This window comes from Prunus persica, chromosome G1 (assembly GCF_000346465.2).
Source record: "Prunus persica cultivar Lovell chromosome G1, Prunus_persica_NCBIv2, whole genome shotgun sequence".
Lineage (NCBI taxonomy): Eukaryota > Viridiplantae > Streptophyta > Magnoliopsida > Rosales > Rosaceae > Prunus > Prunus persica.
Genome location: NC_034009.1, coordinates 22,259,697 through 22,276,942, shown reverse-complemented (window position 1 = coordinate 22,276,942; position 17,246 = coordinate 22,259,697). Strand labels below are relative to the sequence as shown.

The window sequence follows — 17,246 nt, the reverse complement described above, 5'->3', positions numbered from 1 at the left end:
TAGTAGAACGTATGATTGGTGTATAAATTAAGATAGAGCCGTTCGCTGTCGAAGCTACCTTGATTGAGATCAGTGTTGGATCTCTCACGGCCGGTCCGTCGGCTTATGCTGGTTTGGTCTTGCAAATGGTGTGACACTGTTTTTGTATGCTACTACTAATTAGATGGCATTGGCATTGGGATGATGGCGTAATATTTTATGCTCTTAACAAAACATTAATTCCTTGGCTATTATTATATGTAGTACAATGCTGCTCACTCTGTTATATATATGTATATATCTAACTGGAACCTCCTTCACCATTTACACCAGGAGCCTTGTCTCTCTCTCTCTCCTCACTCACTCTTCTTCTCCCAGAAGTCTCTACCATCCTTGGCCATGGTAATTACAATTTTAAACAAAGGCAAAAGAAGTAAAGTTACATGCATGGCTGTTCATGTTCAGAACTACAACATATTTTATGTTGTTTTCTCATATTAGTTAGTTCCAATTTGCAGGGGTTGGACAGTGAAGTTGGCACTAAAAACTTAGCCTATGAACCTATGAAGAAACTAAAACATGGTGGATTTAAGGCCAACTATTTTATCTTTGGTAAGTGATGGATCGATTAATGTACGATATGGAAACTGGAGGAAATTAAATATTTGAGGCAGCAACTAATTAAACTGCGTTCATTTATATGCAGCAATGATGTTCCTGGATAACATAGGCTTTGTGGCTAACATGGCAAGCCTGGTTTTATACTTTATGTTCGTCATGCACTTTGACCTCTCCGGCTCCGCAACCACCACAACAAATTACTTGGGCACTACATTCTTGCACACAATCGTTGGAGGGTTCATCTCTGATGCCTACATGAATCGTCTCAACACGACTCTACTCTTCGGTGCAATTGAATTGCTGGTAAATCTTGTTCCTTCCCAGCTTCCCACATACTTAATTTGATTAGTTTGTTTCTTATGTTAATCAATGCATATATATGTTTTGGCTTGCAGGGATACATGTTGCTCATAATTCAATCCCATGACACAAAACTGCAACCTTTACCTTGTGGAGAATCTACCTGTGTGCATGGCACAAAAGCCCTGCTGTTTTATGCTTCGATTAGCTTTGTGGGACTCGGAGGAGGTGGAATCAGAGGAGCTGTCCCTGCTTTAGGAGCTGATCAATTCGACCACAAAGATCCAGAGGAGCACAAGTACATAGCCAGTTTCTTCAATTGGTTTTTGCTTAGCATTACAGTTGGTGCTGTGGTTGGTGTCACGTTTGTGGTGTATGTGAGCTCAAATGTTGGATGGGACATAGGATTTATCATCTCCTTGTCCTGTGCTGCTGTTGGTCTCATCTTTGTTGCTCTGGGAAAGCCATATTATCGTGTTCGAGTGCCAGGAAAAAGCCCTTTGACAAGGGTTCTAGAGGTCTGATCTCTCTCTCTCTCTCTCTTTGTTCCCTTGCTTAGGTAATAACGGGGTTATTATTAGTAATGCCAGTAACAGAGTACTGATTTTCTATGACCCATTGTGCAGGTTTTGGTGGTATCTGTAAAGAACTGGAGGTTGGAGGTACCCCAGAGTCCAGATGAATTGTACGAAATACGCGACCGTGAATCTGTTTCTCGAGGAGAGCTCATCCCCCACAGCAATCAATTCAGGCAGGTTCCTCAAAGCTTTAGTTTGTTATCACCACGCTTCTCTTTGACAGTTGCTTGCTATTCAAGCATGCCCGATAAAATAAACAAAATATACAAAACTGACTGACAAGTCCCACATATCTACTTGAGCAGATTGCTAGACAAGGCAGCCATTCTCCCTAAAGGCACGAACGGAGCAGGAAAATGGAAAGTTTGCACAGTCACACAAGTGGAAGAAGTGAAGGTCTTGACAAGGATGATGCCTATCCTTCTAAGCACAATCCTCATGAACACATGCTTAGCCCAGTTGCAAACCCTTTCAATCCAGCAAGGCACCCTCATGGACACACGCATCGGCGATTTTGACGTCCCATCAGCCTCAATCCCAGTGATTCCTCTAGTGTTCATGTCCCTTCTCATACCCGTGTACGAATTTGCTTTCGTTCCCGTTCTGCGAAAAATCACAGGTCACCCCAATGGCATAACCCACCTACAGAGAGTTGGTGTTGGGCTTATCCTCTCAGCCATCTCAATGGCCATAGCAGGGATTGTAGAAGTGAAGAGAAAGCATGAAATCATTCACCACAATCACAAAATCAGCCTCTTCTGGCTCTCTTTTCATTATGCCATATTTGGAATTGCTGACATGTTTACACTTGTGGGTCTCATGGAGTTCTTTTATACGGAGGCTCCTGTTGGCATGAGGTCTCTGTCCACTTCCTTCTCTTGGCTCTCTCTGTCCATTGGCTACTACTTGAGCTCGGTTTTTGTTGAGCTCATTAACTTGATCACCAGCAAGCTGACAAAGAGCAAGACAGGGTGGCTAGAAGGGCGTGACATGAACAAAAGCCACGCGGACCTTTTCTATTGGTTCCTGGCGATTCTCAGTGTGCTGAATTTTGCAGTTTATGTTTGGTGTGCCAAATGGTACAAGTATAAGAACGATGTTTCACTCGATGAGGAAATGTTACTCAAAGCCGGTGGACGCAAAGATGATCAATCTTTCTCTGCAAGTGTAGGCAATGTGTCCAAGGCAGAAGAGAAAGAAGAAAAACAGAACGGCGCCAAGTAAAATTGGATGGCGCCAACTACAACTACTATGTCTTTTTTGAGTTCATGCATAGAGAAAGTTTTGAGTTCTGTGTCTAAAAACGTGGAACAATCATGGTATGAAAGGCTGTTTTTATGAAGAGTAGTAGTATATAATATATATATATATATATAGGTGGATGCATGGGCCACAACATCATGTATAATTGTAATTTGTACCACCCCTAAATTAAGGAAAAAAAAGAGATTTGATTTGGGAATTTCTAGTATGAATATCATATCAATCATGGATATTAATTAAAGAAATATGACAGTATTCTAGTGCCATATAATAATTTCTCGTGCATATATAAAATCAAATTGTCAAGACAGGTGGGAATGTGGGACATGGAAATATGCATTAGCAGGCCTAGGATAAGAACTCATGATGGTATGTATGACATTGAAATGTCACTTACTAGGGATGATAATGTTAGATATTTATAAGTATGGGGTCATGTTCATGCATAGATACCAAATGAGTGAGCTGAAGTGTGAGAGTGTGGTACAGCTCTGCTGGGTATGGTTGGTCATTAAATAAAGTGTCGGCGGCCATTCTCAATAGTTAGGTGTTACCCTGTGTATTGCGTTTATCTTGGCACTTGGCCTAAAACATCATTAAATCCACCCTAAATTAGAATTTGTGAGCTCATGAAAAAATGCAAGTTGACCTGACCAAAAGGAGAAAAACCCATTTCTCTCCCGCTTCATCTCCACCATTTTCTTTATTTTTAGTAAATAACTTTGACTGTCTTGTCTTTTCCAATGTCTTGCTGAATTCTAAAATCTCGCTGTTCATAAAATATTTGATTTTTAGCCACTGCCAAGCCAACTGTTGGGTTGCTCACTTCCTCATTTTACGACAACATTCCTCTTCATATTATTACCATCCCGCCTTCAGTCACATTCTCTCTCTGTTTCTCTGTATCTCTGTCTCCCCCCTTCTAATTCTTTATTCTTTTCTTATGCACCACCCCCTTTCTTCAGCTGAAATACAGTGAAATAATTAAAGAAAAGAATTTAACTCTAGTTTTCTAATCAGCATTTGGGTTCTTTTTATTAAAATCTCAACATTGTCTTAGGTGTAGCTTTTACCATTGTTTCGCTGTGCAAAGAGATTTCTGGGCAAAGCAAGTGAGAGTGAGAGGTTCAACCAATATGAAGCTGTTGTGGGTTTTGGGGTTTATGGGGATGGTGTTGTGCAGAAGGACGGATGGTTTTGCGGATGTGAATGGTACAAAAGAAGAAGACTTGCATTACACTGAGAGTAATGTTTATGGTTATGGACCTAATGGTTATGGGGTGTTCAGCAGACCCTTGATGGTGGGTCTCACTCTTATCAATGGAGCTGCTGCCAAAGGAGCAGGTTTGCCTCTATCCCTCACCTTACCTCCATGGACCATGCCTACTAGACTGCTAGTATTAATTACTAAAGAGAAATAAGAAATAAAAAGTTCTCTTTATCAGCTCTATCTATTGCATATTACGGTTTGTCTTGATGGGCATACCCCTTCCTGATATTTTATTCTTAAAGTTTGATTCTTTCTCAAATCGTTGGATGGATTCAATGGCATGACGAGCATTTTATTTTTCTGTTAAAACTCATCTGTTTCTTTGAATGCTCCTGTGGCCAATTTCACAATGATAAGGAAAAGGAACTGACCCTGTTTCCTGAATGCCTTGAGTCATATGATTGGTCTTCATATAATGTATTTGCCTAATTTGTGCTCATGGAAATCATCATGTTTGCATAAAAACCAGGGCTTATTCAAATATTTCAATTGCAGTAAACTAGAGCATGCCCTGCAGACTGTTAGTTAAATTCTTTAGTGATTTCTTGACTCCTGTGTTCTCTATGTGCAGTCTGCCTAGATGGAACATTACCCGGTTTCCACATCCACCGTGGATATGGGTCAGGAGCAAACAGTTGGCTCATTCAGTTGGAGGTATGTCATCGGAAGCAAACTCAGACTTGTCATGCAGTTGAAAGAGAGCACTATGATAGTTCTGTTTTTATCATCATCACAATTGAGATCATTGGGTGATTGTAGTTGTATTACCATCTGAAGATTCTCGCTTGCCTAAGTTATTTTGTTCGTCTTTGCCTTTTGTATGGGTCTAAAGGAGATGCAGGAAATAGGTCTTATCCTGAGCTATCAGGGAAGAGACTTGCTATCACTTTGTTTCTTTTATTGGGTAGCTCACCGGTAACACGGATTGGAGCTAAGAAGAATTTCTTTCATTTTGAAGTTCAATTTCTTACTTGTGAGGGAGACTGGGAGCCTGAGTTACCATATACAGCTTAGTGCAAAGTGAAAGGATTGGATATCAGCAGCATCATACTGGACTCCTTACATTTCTGCGGCATTTCTTATACTGGGAATTAGATGGGGAATTCCTACTTTTTGTGCTTGTCCCAACTCTTTTACTTGTTAAACTCACCTTTTGTTAAACTTCTTTTATTTACAGGGAGGAGGATGGTGTGATACAATCAGAAATTGTGTCTATAGAAAGAAAACTCGTCGTGGTTCATCAGCATATATGGAGAAGCAGATACCATTTGCAGGGATATTGAGCAACAAAGCTGGAGAAAACCCTGGTGGCATATCTGGCTGCATCCTTATTTATCTATACATAAAGCTCTACTTGCCCTTCATATTTCTTTCTGGAGAAATAAGTAATCTGATATTCTGAATGGGACATAAATAATTGCAGACTTTTACAACTGGAACAGAGTCAAGGTTCGATATTGTGATGGTGCATCTTTTGGTGGTGACAGTCAAAATGAGGTAAGTGGGAACCAATGATCACAGGCTTCTATACACTTTCTCATAGAAGATTTTTTTGTTGCTTAATTTCCAAACACCAGATGTGAGGAACTCAAATAAAATAAAGTTGATGTAGATACTGGTAGTTGTGATGTAACAAATTCTTAAGATTTCTATTATTAGACATTTGCTGCACTCAAACCAAGCAGTATTTCTTATAGCTATAGCCAACACTCTGGAGGACCATTTTTTATAGATTGGCCAGGTCAACCTTGCATTGCTTATGACTGAAATATAGTTGCTTATTATTTGATGCACAGGCAGCCCAATTGTATTTTCGAGGCCAACGAATCTGGGAAGCTGCTATGGCAGATTTGATGTCAAAGGGAATGCGCTATGCTAATCAGGTCTTTGTTACTGAATTTTTGGAGATTATATTGTTTCTTTCTTCTGCTAACGTTATACATTTTACTTTGGATTTCTAGGCTCTTCTTTCTGGATGTTCTGCTGGTGGTGTTGCAACTGTACTCCATTGTGATGAGTTTCGTGCCATGTTTCGTGGAACTACTAGAGTCAAGTGCTTGAGTGATGCTGGATTATTTCTTGATGTGTAATAATCTTTTTCGTTTTATCAGTTTTTGACATGCCTTTCAGATTTTACTCGGATAATAATGGTGTTCTCTGAAATTGCAGAATTGATGTATCTGGTAGGCGCACATTAAGAAATATGTTTAGACGAGTGGTTAGCCTACAGGTATTATCCATTGTAAAATAGATTATTCTTTATCCGCCCTTTAAAATTCTAGTCATAAGGGATAAAATCTAGGTGATTCTAATGTGCTTATTGTGAATTGAAACTGCAATTACTAATTATAGATGCCAAATTACATTCTTGCTGATCCTCAAATGTAAATGGGTGCTATGGAGGCGTGTGCTGAAAGTAGCCAAACAAGTGATCTTAATTACTTTTCCAATCAGTAGATTTCTAAGTCTCCTGATTTGTGCTAAAAAGTAATATGGTAACTAGAAGAGTCAAGTGGCCATAAAATAATCAGATAGGTAGCTCAGAAAGATGGGGCTGTATCTATGTGGATGTAAGATTGTTGGATAATGATAGTATGAACTAGCTATGGTAATAATAAGTGGTAATAAAGCAGAAGACAGATGCAATTTGTCATTGACTGTTGAACTCCTACAAGTTTTTACTGGTTTCATCTGGGGAACTTTTTATGAACATAGATATAATTATTTGCAGGGAGCATACAAGAGTCTTCCATGGAGTTGTACCAATCGCCTCAACCCGACTTTGGTAGTTTCTTTTCTCGTATTTAATCCTTAGAGAAATTCTCTAAGCAAAAGAAGAAGAAAAAATTATACAATGAACCCGATTTCAGAAATGAAGTTTCCCCTTTAGTCTTAATTATTAACTATATCATTTGAATTTCAGTGCTTTTTCCCGCAGCACTTAATTGCAAGTGTCAAGACCCCCCTTTTTCTGGTCAATGCAGCTTATGATACATGGCAGGTGAGTTAAGATTTGCCAGTGTGCATCCTTTGTATCCCCTGAGGAACTAATTTGTTCAAAGTTGAAACTATTTTAAAGTCCCTTCTACCATATGACTCTTAATATGGCTCATAAAAGGTCTCTTATGAGCTTGTATATTCTCATACTGCATGAATGACCTTATATCCTGCAGTAGAACTATAATACCTGATGACTGAATGATCAATTTGAATCTTTGTTATCCTTTAATCAGATCCAGGCCAGTTTAGCTTCACCAACAGCAGATCCTAATGGCCTTTGGCATGAATGCACAAAAAATCATGCGCGTTGTGCTGCATGGCAGATGAACTTTTTGCAAGGTGATCTCACTAGTTTTGTTAGCGTCTTTATGCTTTGTGTTCCTAATGATGATTAATTATAAGCTCAATGCTTTGTGTTTCAGGTTTGATTCCAATTGTGTCTTTTATGTTTTTCAATAAATCAGGTTTCCGGAATCAAATGCTCAAGGCTGTAAGTGGCTTCTCAAGGGCCAGTAAAAATGGTTTATTCATAAATTCTTGCTTTGCTCATTGCCAGACTGAGAGACAAGATACATGGTTTTCTCAAAATTCTCCCCATATTGGAAATAAGGTATGCCCTATTGTGTACTTATTATTTCATAAGTTACATAATGAACAAATTCCCTGTCATTTCTTTTTCACATTATTTTTTGTTATAGATGAGTCTGTCTGTCTGTGTGGTGTACTCATGCAATCCATTATATATCTTCAGGGGATAGCAAAATCAGTCGGAAACTGGTATTTCGATCGAGTTAATATCAAGGCAATAGATTGTCCATACCCTTGTGACAAGAGCTGCCATAATCTGGTGTTTAGGTGAAAATTTATGTATCATCTATTTATGTCTTCTCGTCCCCAATTATATTGCCAAGGGCATGTAACAATCTCTGTTTAAACCCGAGTCATTGCTGTGAAGCTCGAAGAGCGATCAGCAAGTTCATCTATTGTCTTTATGAGCCAATATATAAATGTTCGCATCTTGATTATCTTTCATCAGCAATGAAGTCATTCATGTGTTGTATACATATAAGAAGCAACTCCTCAAATGAAGTTCATCCAAAACATAAACACGTATCTAAATAAATATATGGCAAACGGAGAAGATAAAAGTTCATACTGAAACAAGGACACATAGCATAACTAACTGATGCACAACTGCCATATGTGGTGTGGGGGCTGAAGGCCGTGATTCACATTTTCTTCGACACAGGACTTTAAAATTTCTAAATATGTTAATCTAAAATGCCTAAAACAGCACCTTATGATTGTCTGCTCTTACTTAACTGATCCTGCCTTTGGCTCAATACTTTCGTCCACTTTCGGCCTTGTATTCATAAGAACCTGACGGATAGAGAATGAATTATGTCAAAATAATAAAATGCAACCACACAGAGCTTACATTTGTAAACCACAATTAGTACTAATTTAACAGTAAGAGAGCAACTTCACCTTTCGAAGCATGGCGTTTTCGTTGACGAGTGTAGAGATCTTTTCTTCCAACTTTGAATTGCTATCCTCCAATTCTTTGGCTCTTGATTCCAGTTCATTGACGTAAACCTTCTTTCTTTCCCGAGCTTGTTGAGCAGACACCCTGTTCCTTAGCAATCTGTAAACCAAATTAAATTGGACAAGTTTTTTGACAAGTCACTACAAACATTTCAATGAACTTATTACTAAGCTGATATGATCAGATCAACCCATATCTATTTATATCTATTTCACATCAACATTTAATTTTCTCATACCTATACATGCCTATATATACTAGTAAGTTGTTTCCTAGCTATATGTGCATGCATGCAATTTGTACATACATAACACTTGTGTAAAACAAAATATAGAAGATATTAGTTTGACAATATTTCATATATAGTACCTCTTGAGTCGTCTGTACTCCTTATCAACTGGGTTCCGGCCTCTGCGGCGTTTTGCCGGAAAGCCAGACTGAGCTTCTGGGTTGTTGTTATTGGTGGTGTTGCTGGTGGCATTGGTGGTGGAAGAGGTATTATTAGAAGTGATGTTATTGAAAGGAGGAGGTAAAGCCTCCACGTCCGGAACCGTGAACATATCTTCATCGCTCTCTTCTGGAACATTAACATCATCACCATCATCACCATCATCATCATCATCATCATCATCATCATCCAATGACCAAAACCAAGGAACGTCTAATTAAGACCCCAGTACATACAATACAAATATACATTCAAAATCAACAATTAATAGAAATAGAAGAGAAATGTGCAGCATTATTAATTTCCAGTCACCAAAAAAGTATCACAAAACTAATTAAAAATAGCTAACCTAGTTTGCTCTTCTTGTTGTTTTGATGGACAAGAGAATGAGGCCTCAGTGAAGAAGACCCAGATGGCTGTTGGTCCAAACTGGAGGGCATTATGGGGTTTTTGGCTTTACCATCTCCTGGTTTGATGGGGACTGACATGGCTTTAGCAGCTAGCTAGCTCTGCTCTCTGCTCTCTGCTCTCTCTCTCTCTCTCGATGAAGAGGTTATGAAATAAATTAATACTGATTTATGTGTGTGTTTGTTTGGGTTTTTGAGCGTAGAGGCAGCAAAGCAAAGCAGAGCAGTATGATGGGATATGAAGACTTGTGTTGTGAGCAAAGCTTTGGCTCATGAAGGAACACGTTGATATAAACACAACCGCGCTCCACTTTTCCCCACAACAACACACAACCAACCATTTTTTCTCTTTTTCTCCAATAACGGGCAAACTAAAAACATATTATTATTTGCAGATGTATGTTACGCCAATAAGCCAATGCAGTGTGTTTGCCTTGCACCCGAGTTTAATTCCCTTTTTCGTACATTAGAGTAATTTAGGATATTGCTTTATAAAAGGGATATTCTCATACTCCATTTGGTTCACTGAATGAATTTGAGGAGAAATCATTTTCCAAGGGATGAGAAATGAAAAATTTATTTCCCACATTTGGTAATACTGAGAAAGTAACTAGGAGATAGCACTTTATTTCCTTTTCCATGTTTGTTTTGAGTAGGAATGGAAAACAAAGTTTATATAAATTTTCAATTATACCCATATTAAATTAAATACAAAAAATAATGCATTTAATGATATATTGTAATTCTAAATTGTTAATGGGGACAAAATGGTCATGGAAAATGTGTATTTAATATTGGTTCATTCCCCAAACTTTCCCATGAGGAGGGAAAACAAAACCTAAGTTGGAAGAATGATTTCACTTTTCCCTTTACTTTCCCATAGGCCAGGCAATGATTTCCCATGTCTGGACTTAACAAATAGGGAAAAGTAATTGATTTCTCATTCCCAAGTCTCCTTTCCCATGAACCAAACGGGGCCTCAATGGAAGCTCAAGCTCTCTCTATACCAGTCCCCTTCTATTTAAGGATCCCTCAAATAATTTGAGGGACACCCTTTAGGGTATCCTACGGTTTTTTTTTATAATGATCCAAACTATCTATTTTTTAGGTTTTCATTCATAGATCATCCTTTCAAAAAATTAGGCAAATCAGAAACCATTTAGACATCTAATCGTGTCTTATAAAATCAATGAACATGGTACTTCAAGAAAGTACTAAAATTTCAATAATTTAATTGAATGGTCAAATGATATCATATTCAAGTGATTTTTTTAATTTTTTTATAGAGATGATCTCTGAATGAATATCTACAAAATAGACAGTTTGGATTAGTGAAATACAATACGGAATACGCCCTACAAGAGTATCCCTCAAATAAATTTATTTGAAAAATTCCTCAATAAAAACTATATATATATATATATATATTCTTCCTCCTCTTTCCCTTCTTCTATATATATATAAAGCAAAAGGCAGAAAATTGTGAAACATTCAAAATACTAGAAAATGCCCTTGGTTAATTCAAACATTAAGAATTAAATTTATTAATTAAATGAGGATAATATGATAAATTCATATTTTTTTAATATTAAAAAAATTAAAATTAAAAACAAAATCAAATAATAGATCCTACTTTTATGTAATATAACTACCAATATTATTTTTTCTTCATTCTAAAAATTAAATAAATAATAAATAAAAAAATCAATTGGCACATGCGTGAGCATGTGCCAAGAGGCTAGTTCTCTTTTAAGGCAGAACATTAATATTTTAGAACATGTTATGCTCTGATATATAATTTTTTAAAGGCATATGTTATTATAGATTATGGAAGAAACTAACAACAAACAAATGAAATCATCCAAATTCCTATTCAACAATATTCCATAATCACATCTTTCACTTTCAAGTTTCAATTCAACCAACCATGGTGGGCCAAGTCCTGGTGTGCATCCACATACCCAAAACATAGTAAATAAATAGGATATGGCGCAAGTCAAAAAGTTGGAAAGCTTTGCTTTAGTTTGCTTTAACTTTACAGACAGGGAGAGTACTGGTATGTCAAAGACCACAAAATTCACAGCTCCAGGAACCATTCTCGCGTCATGCATTGCCTGCCACTGTGCTTGCATGCTGTACATCCTTGATTCTTGGACTTGCTGCCTCACTAGTCACTACCAACCCTTTTAGAGATTCGTATGTGTTATGTCATGTAAGATAAATAAGACCACAGCCTTCACTTGAGAGAATTCAAACTTGAAATCTTTTCATTTCCAATATTGTATTAAGAACTAGTTAGAAATAAGATAATAGCTTAGGATTTAGTTGTGTTTTGTCCAACTACATGATTTTACACTGATCCATAATTGATAGAGGTACCAATTGGCCTTCTCCTTTTAGAGATTCAAATGTGTTATTTCATGTAAGATAAATAAGATAACAGCTTTCACAAGCGAGAATTCGAACTTGAACTCTTTTCTATTTTCAATGTTAAATTTAGAACTAATTAGAAATAAGATAATAGGTTAGGATTTAGTTATGTTTTGTCTAGTTCATGATTTTACACTGATCCATAATTTTTTTTTTGGGGACAAAAAGCGATAGTGGTACCAATTGGCCCATTGGGTTGTTTCTAGAATTGAAATAAAGTCGAAAGGACTTGTCCAAATAGCAAAACAGAGTTGAATTCAAAGCACGCCCTAAGCACAATGAATGAATGGGCCCTGTATCGACAGCCAGATAGCTATTTACAGCTATTGAGATATAGATATTCAAACTATATGTGCTTGCATTGACAAACTGACTTGAGATCTAGGGCAACATGATTCATGAGCGTATTGGCGCCATAGCATATGCCAGACTTGGGAGCTCTGAGCTAGATGGAGAAAAACTTACATATCCTGATTTTATTTCATACCCACCTCATTATATCCCTCTCATCACTTGACTTGAAAAAGACGGATAAAAAAATATGTGTACGAAACTGTTGCATCGAAGTTTTTCCGACTGACACTGACAAAACATGTTTGCCAATTGCCTGGACAACTGGACGAGTGCCTTCCAAGTCCCAATTGCAAAGAGGATGAACGTATTTGGCCTTTAGCCCACAAGAGCTACAATCTCACGTCTAAACTAAGGCCATATGCTACATGTACAAGTAGGTCAACATTAATAAGTGACACATATCAAATGCTTAATCACTTGCCTTTTCTCTTGGGCAATTATAACGTGGTTATAGAAAGATCATATATTAGATATAAAGCAGCAGGGAGAGAGAAGTGAGTGGTCCATTTTCTTGAGAAAAGAAAAGGTGGACTGGCCCCTGCCTCTCCACATGCTCTTGGGTCAGTTGACAACGTGGGGTTCTTGGCATACCCTGCTTTCTGTCTATCCTCACCCCTTTTCTCAGAGAAGCTTTTGGAACTTGCTTTTACTATCCATCCTCGCCCCCCCAAAACAATAATGTGTTTCACTAAGTTTCTACATGTTTTGTTCTGTTATGTCACATTGGTAATGATAATTAATAATTGTAAGAATCAGACGTGGGTTAGGGCAATGAATTCGCCTCTTTACACACAAGTTTGATTTTCTCTCGTAACATAAATTAGTTTAGACTATTACTTGTATCAATAATATATAATTATAAGAAAACAATCCCCATATCTATTTAGATTACAAAATCTTGATTAAATATCCCTGAAGAATACAACTCCATAGTCGGTTGATTTGTCTATCTGTTCATAAGCTGGCAAGCCAATCAACAACTTCACATTCTCTGTTGCATCCCTAAGAATATTGGTTGCTTTGCTTTCAATTCTAAAGGCGGTTGTTGATTAAGACTTTATCATATATTTTATGCTATTTGAAACACTTTAGGCTGGTCATTCTGTGGGATGGGAACTAATTAAACATCTAAATAACTGTACTTTGAGAAGAGAAAAAAGAAATCATTTAAGTAGAAGGTCATGATCACTTTCTGTGATACCATGCCAAAGACTATTACTTTTTTTCTGAACCTTCAAGCCCAAGTTGGGGGAGGAAGCTTTTAACTTTCTGGTCAAAATCTAAACTTCCCAAAAACAACCAACAAGCGGTCTGCAGCAAGCCTGGTGCATGCCAAGGCCTGAATGCTAGGTAGATTTTTGTATATCCTCACTATTTACCAATATGAATATATTAATACACCTGAAATGATAAAGTCTGACACTGAGAGGGGGGCTTTGTGCGTGCCACCATGTACATATAGAAGAAAGGAGACTGAATAATATTTAAAGTGTTATTCTATTATGAAAGATTATGTGTTTATTTAAATATGATTAAGGCTGGGAAGGGTGAGTTGTCTTCTGGGATTAGTGTGATACGTGACGCCTTCATACATGCCTAACCAGCTCATGTGACAAACCCCTCTGTCAAGTGCTTTTCTCAAATATATATTTTTATGTATATATAAATATATAGGATGCATGCTCTTTATCCTTTCATTTCTATTTGCCTCTCTGTTTCTTGAAACTCAACTGACAAAACATATTCTTTTTCTTCTTCTTCTTCTTCTTCTTGAATCTCATCTCATAGCCATCATGTCTACTGAGACTATTGTTGCATCTGTTCCTGCTGATGATCAGGTAAACCTGCTTAATTTTAACAACTGTTCTATTTCTTTCTTCAGTTAGATGTTGTGTGTGTGTGTGTGTGTGTATATATATTTCATTATTTTTACCGACAGAGGAGTTGCTATGTGTAGGTTTAGTGTATGATATGTATATAACTCTTTGCATGTTTTTTTAGATATGCAAGCACTTTCAAGCCACAGTTAGACTGGCTTTGTTCTTCCATGACCAAACTTGTTTCTGTGTATGAAACCTTCCAATTTTGGTTGTTTTATTTGCAACTCACTGTGTTTCAGTAGATGTTGGTAGAAGAAACATATTGAGTTTTTGCTTTAAAGCTGTTTGAAGAGCACCCCCTTCTCCAGCTGTGTATGATTAGTTTGTAATATGTTTGTGTTTTTTCTATGGAACTTTTAGATTCTTTAATTTATCTCTTTTGGCAGTTCAATTGTTCACAATTTGTCTGGCTCCAACTTTCATTTCATTTAACTCACGGATCAATACATAGAAAACTCGCAATATGTTAATAATTTAGGTCTCATGAGGCTTTCTTGATTTGTGGATGCTGTTGTTACCAATCTGTTACTATGATTCGAAATTGGTTGTGTGTTCTATTCTTTGGTCGTGTTATGTTGCAGCTAATATCATTTTGTCTTATGGCAGCCAATTGAGGGAAAGGTGCATGAAGAAATAACACATGCAAGCAAAGAGATTGAAAGTCTTCCATCCAAGGATGATGGAAAAAAGGATGAAAAAGATCTTGTAGTTGTAGCAGAGAAATCTGATGGTTCAGAGTCTCAGTTAATTTCAAGTATGTCTGAAGAAACATCAGAGAATAACCAGACGGAGCATCCTATCGTTGTCGAAGGCCAGGTTGATCATGTTCCAGTCGAAGTGGGCGCGAAAGAGGTTGAGAGTTCTGATCAGGATCCAGAAGCATCAATCACAAAAGACTTGGCCAGTGAAGCTGTTGCAAGCCAAGCAGATGAGAGTCTAACAATTGAAAATGTTCCAGTGGAGAAACCAGCAGTTGAATCAGTTGAAAATACACTAGTGGAGAAAGTAGCAACTGAAGCAGTTGAGGAAGAAGCAGAGAAGGCACAAACTGTTGAAGTAGATGAGGATAAACCAGTGGAGATAGTAGGAATTGAAGAAGCTGAGAAAGAAGCAGAGAAGGCAGAAACTATGGAAGCAGCTGAAAACAAACCAGTGGAGGAAATAGCAATTGAAGAAGCTGAGAAGGAAGCAGAGAAGGCGGAAACTATTGAAGCAGCTGAAAACAAAACAGTGGAGGAAGTAGCAACTGAAGAAGCTGAGAAAGAAGAAGAGAAGGCAGAAACTATTGAAGCAGCTGAAAACAAACCAGTGGAGGAAGTAGCAATTGAAGAAGCTGAGAAAGAAGCAGAGAAGGCAGAAACTATTGAAGCTTATGAGAATAAACTAGTGGAGACAATTGAAACTGAGGCAGTTGAGAAAGAAGCAGAGCAGACACAAGCAATGGAAGCAGAAGAGAATAAACCAGAGGAGAAGCCAGCTACTGAGCCAGTTGAAAAACAGATAGATGATGAGAAGCCAAAGGTTGAAGCTTCTGAGGCTGATCCATCAACTGAAGCAGCTGGTCAGGCAGTGGAGGAAACCTTGGAAACATCTCTTGTCAAAGATTCAGAACCAGTAAATGAAGTGGAGGGTAAACCACATGAACAGTTGAAAGTTTTATTAGAGATGGAGAGAAATATTGAGAAGGTACTCAAGCCTGAAGAAAATGTTGCCACTGACTCTGTCCCAGCCATTGAGGAAGCTCAAGCAAATGAAAAAGTATCTCATGTTGCTGAGAATGCAGAGAAAGAAGCAGGTGTGGTTGATGAGGTTGGAAAGTTGTTGAAGGATGAGACTGAGGTGAGTGAAAATGCTGCAGTGGAAGAAGAAAAGATTGTCAAAACAGAACAAGAAACTGAGGAGAAAATTGAAAAGACTGAGGCAAAGAAAACTGAGGATGATAATAAGCTTGAAAATGTTGCAGAAGTTGCTGATAGAGAATTGGGTGAGGCTAAAGAGGTACTGGTCAAAGAAGATGTGTACAAGGACATCAAAGAGAATGAAGAGGTGGTTGTGCCTTCTGCCATTGTTGAACCTGTAGTAGAAGCCAAGGCTGGGGATGATGCTAGTAAGTTGGAAAATACAGAAGAAACTGCAAATGAGTCAAAAACTGAGCCTGAGACTCTTGAGGCTTCCAAAGATCAGGAAAAGCAAGATGTTTCAGTGAAAGCAGCACAAAAGCAATCAGGTGGCATCATATCAAAGGTGAAACAATCTATTGTGAAGGTGAAGAAAGCTATCATTGGGAAATCTCCCAGCTCAAAAGTCCTCTCACCTGAGGTCAAAGCAGAGGAACCTGTCAAGTAAGTTTTGTGAAGAGAAAGATAGTTCATATATGGAGGTTTTTTTCACTGTGTAGATTCCATGCAGTGAAACCCTTGGTGTAGTTGATCTGGTGTTTCCTCTTGTGCTTGCCTCCGGAATTGTGAGGACATACAGGAGGGCAAAGACCATGCGTTTTGTTTTGTGTGGGATTTGCTAGATTTTCTTGGCTCTTTTCATCATAGGTACAAGGTGTTACTTGTGTTTGTTTTGGTGAGTCATGTGTGTGACATGTAATTGACATTATATTGATTTGTTTATTAATTTTTTTAAGCTATAGATTGGTATCTTACATGTAAAATTACTTCTGGAAATGACAAAAATTTGTTTGCCTTATTGCTATAATGATTCAAAGAAATGTTATTAAAATTCAGATGTATGATAAGAATTGCCCATTGAAGAATAATAGTAGGGATTACATCTGCATGTTACTAAAAAACTTACAATTTAAATAAAGAATCTAATGCATATTGATAATTTTTTGTGAGAACACATACTATTGATTGATTTCGTGTATTTGAACAAGTATTTTAACCATGCCACTATGAAAAATAATCCCAAGAACGTCATTATGTAGGACACCTTGTGACCGTCGAACACAAGACCTAGAGTGCAAGGATAATTACTTTTAATCATTTCAGCTACAAATCCTTTGTTTATGAAACATTATTTTAGTGGTATATACTTCATTGTTCGCTTATTGGTGCTCAATTTAGAATTGAACGAAACAAACTCTACTACCTTGGAAGAGTCATTTTATTCAACAATTAAGAGATAGGCCTCATCTACGGGCCTTAGATAAGACCCTC

General features: G+C 37.5%; 4 protein-coding genes across 8 annotated transcripts; 3 read left to right on the top strand and 1 right to left on the bottom strand.

Annotated features, from left to right (window-relative positions):
• Positions 331 to 2,838, top strand: LOC18788586 (protein NRT1/ PTR FAMILY 4.5). The gene is made up of 6 exons (XM_007224439.2): positions 331 to 381; positions 498 to 591; positions 686 to 903; positions 996 to 1,418; positions 1,527 to 1,651; positions 1,784 to 2,838. Exons 1-6 carry the CDS (start codon positions 379 to 381, stop codon positions 2,700 to 2,702), a joined length of 1,782 nt encoding a protein of 593 aa, XP_007224501.2. The 5' UTR covers positions 331 to 378; the 3' UTR covers positions 2,703 to 2,838.
• Positions 3,340 to 8,043, top strand: LOC18789954 (pectin acetylesterase 10). 3 transcript variants are annotated; one of them, XM_007222009.2, is made up of 12 exons: positions 3,340 to 4,085; positions 4,583 to 4,665; positions 5,189 to 5,318; positions 5,435 to 5,508; positions 5,808 to 5,894; positions 5,973 to 6,097; positions 6,181 to 6,241; positions 6,743 to 6,796; positions 6,935 to 7,012; positions 7,245 to 7,350; positions 7,476 to 7,621; positions 7,763 to 8,043. In XM_007222009.2, exons 1-12 carry the CDS (start codon positions 3,878 to 3,880, stop codon positions 7,868 to 7,870), a joined length of 1,260 nt encoding a protein of 419 aa, XP_007222071.2. In that variant the 5' UTR covers positions 3,340 to 3,877; the 3' UTR covers positions 7,871 to 8,043. The 3 variants fall into 3 exon arrangements, with proteins under 3 accessions (XP_007222071.2, XP_020409866.1, XP_020409865.1); XM_020554277.1 differs by having other exon boundaries at positions 3,412 to 4,085; positions 6,950 to 7,012; positions 7,434 to 7,621; XM_020554276.1 differs by having other exon boundaries at positions 3,414 to 4,085; positions 7,434 to 7,621.
• Positions 8,097 to 9,656, bottom strand: LOC18792251 (transcription factor HY5-like). Of its 2 annotated transcripts, none has more exons than XM_020554278.1 (4): positions 9,355 to 9,656; positions 8,927 to 9,218; positions 8,500 to 8,656; positions 8,097 to 8,391 (listed from the first exon to the last, which is right to left on the bottom strand). In XM_020554278.1, the coding sequence occupies exons 1-4, from the start codon at positions 9,491 to 9,493 to the stop codon at positions 8,326 to 8,328; spliced, it is 654 nt and encodes a 217-aa protein (XP_020409867.1). In that variant the 5' UTR covers positions 9,494 to 9,656; the 3' UTR covers positions 8,097 to 8,325. The 2 variants fall into 2 exon arrangements, with proteins under 2 accessions (XP_020409867.1, XP_007223521.1); XM_007223459.2 differs by having other exon boundaries at positions 8,927 to 9,134; positions 9,355 to 9,652.
• LOC109946447 (enolase-phosphatase E1) lies at positions 13,502 to 16,806 on the top strand. Of its 2 annotated transcripts, XM_020554275.1 has the most exons (3): positions 13,502 to 13,546; positions 13,985 to 14,034; positions 14,683 to 16,806. In XM_020554275.1, the coding sequence occupies exons 1-3, from the start codon at positions 13,540 to 13,542 to the stop codon at positions 16,420 to 16,422; spliced, it is 1,797 nt and encodes a 598-aa protein (XP_020409864.1). In that variant the 5' UTR covers positions 13,502 to 13,539; the 3' UTR covers positions 16,423 to 16,806. The 2 variants fall into 2 exon arrangements, with proteins under 2 accessions (XP_020409864.1, XP_020409863.1); XM_020554274.1 differs by lacking the exon at positions 13,502 to 13,546 and having other exon boundaries at positions 13,756 to 14,034.

Bases quoted from the DNA above. Each gene is read 5' to 3' on its own strand.
- LOC18788586 (XM_007224439.2), top strand. The intron at 592-685 runs GTAAGTGATGGA...ATTTATATGCAG, and splicing joins GGCCAACTATTTTATCTTTG to CAATGATGTTCCTGGATAAC. The intron at 904-995 runs GTAAATCTTGTT...TTTGGCTTGCAG, and splicing joins TCGGTGCAATTGAATTGCTG to GGATACATGTTGCTCATAAT.
- LOC18789954 (XM_020554276.1), top strand. From the start codon at position 3,878: ATGAAGCTGTTGTGGGTTTTGGGGTTTATGGGGATGGTGTTGTGCAGA. The intron at 5,319-5,434 runs GTGGCATATCTG...AAATAATTGCAG, and splicing joins CAAAGCTGGAGAAAACCCTG to ACTTTTACAACTGGAACAGA. The intron at 5,895-5,972 runs GTCTTTGTTACT...TTGGATTTCTAG, and splicing joins GAATGCGCTATGCTAATCAG to GCTCTTCTTTCTGGATGTTC.
- LOC109946447 (XM_020554274.1), top strand. From the start codon at position 13,876: ATGCTCTTTATCCTTTCATTTCTATTTGCCTCTCTGTTTCTTGAAACT. The intron at 14,035-14,682 runs GTAAACCTGCTT...GTCTTATGGCAG, and splicing joins CTGTTCCTGCTGATGATCAG to CCAATTGAGGGAAAGGTGCA.
- LOC18792251 (XM_020554278.1), bottom strand. From the start codon at position 9,493: ATGTCAGTCCCCATCAAACCAGGAGATGGTAAAGCCAAAAACCCCATA. The intron at 9,219-9,354 runs GTTAGCTATTTT...GGTCTTAATTAG, and splicing joins CAACAAGAAGAGCAAACTAG to ACGTTCCTTGGTTTTGGTCA. The intron at 8,657-8,926 runs GTACTATATATG...TTTGGTTTACAG, and splicing joins GAGTACAGACGACTCAAGAG to ATTGCTAAGGAACAGGGTGT.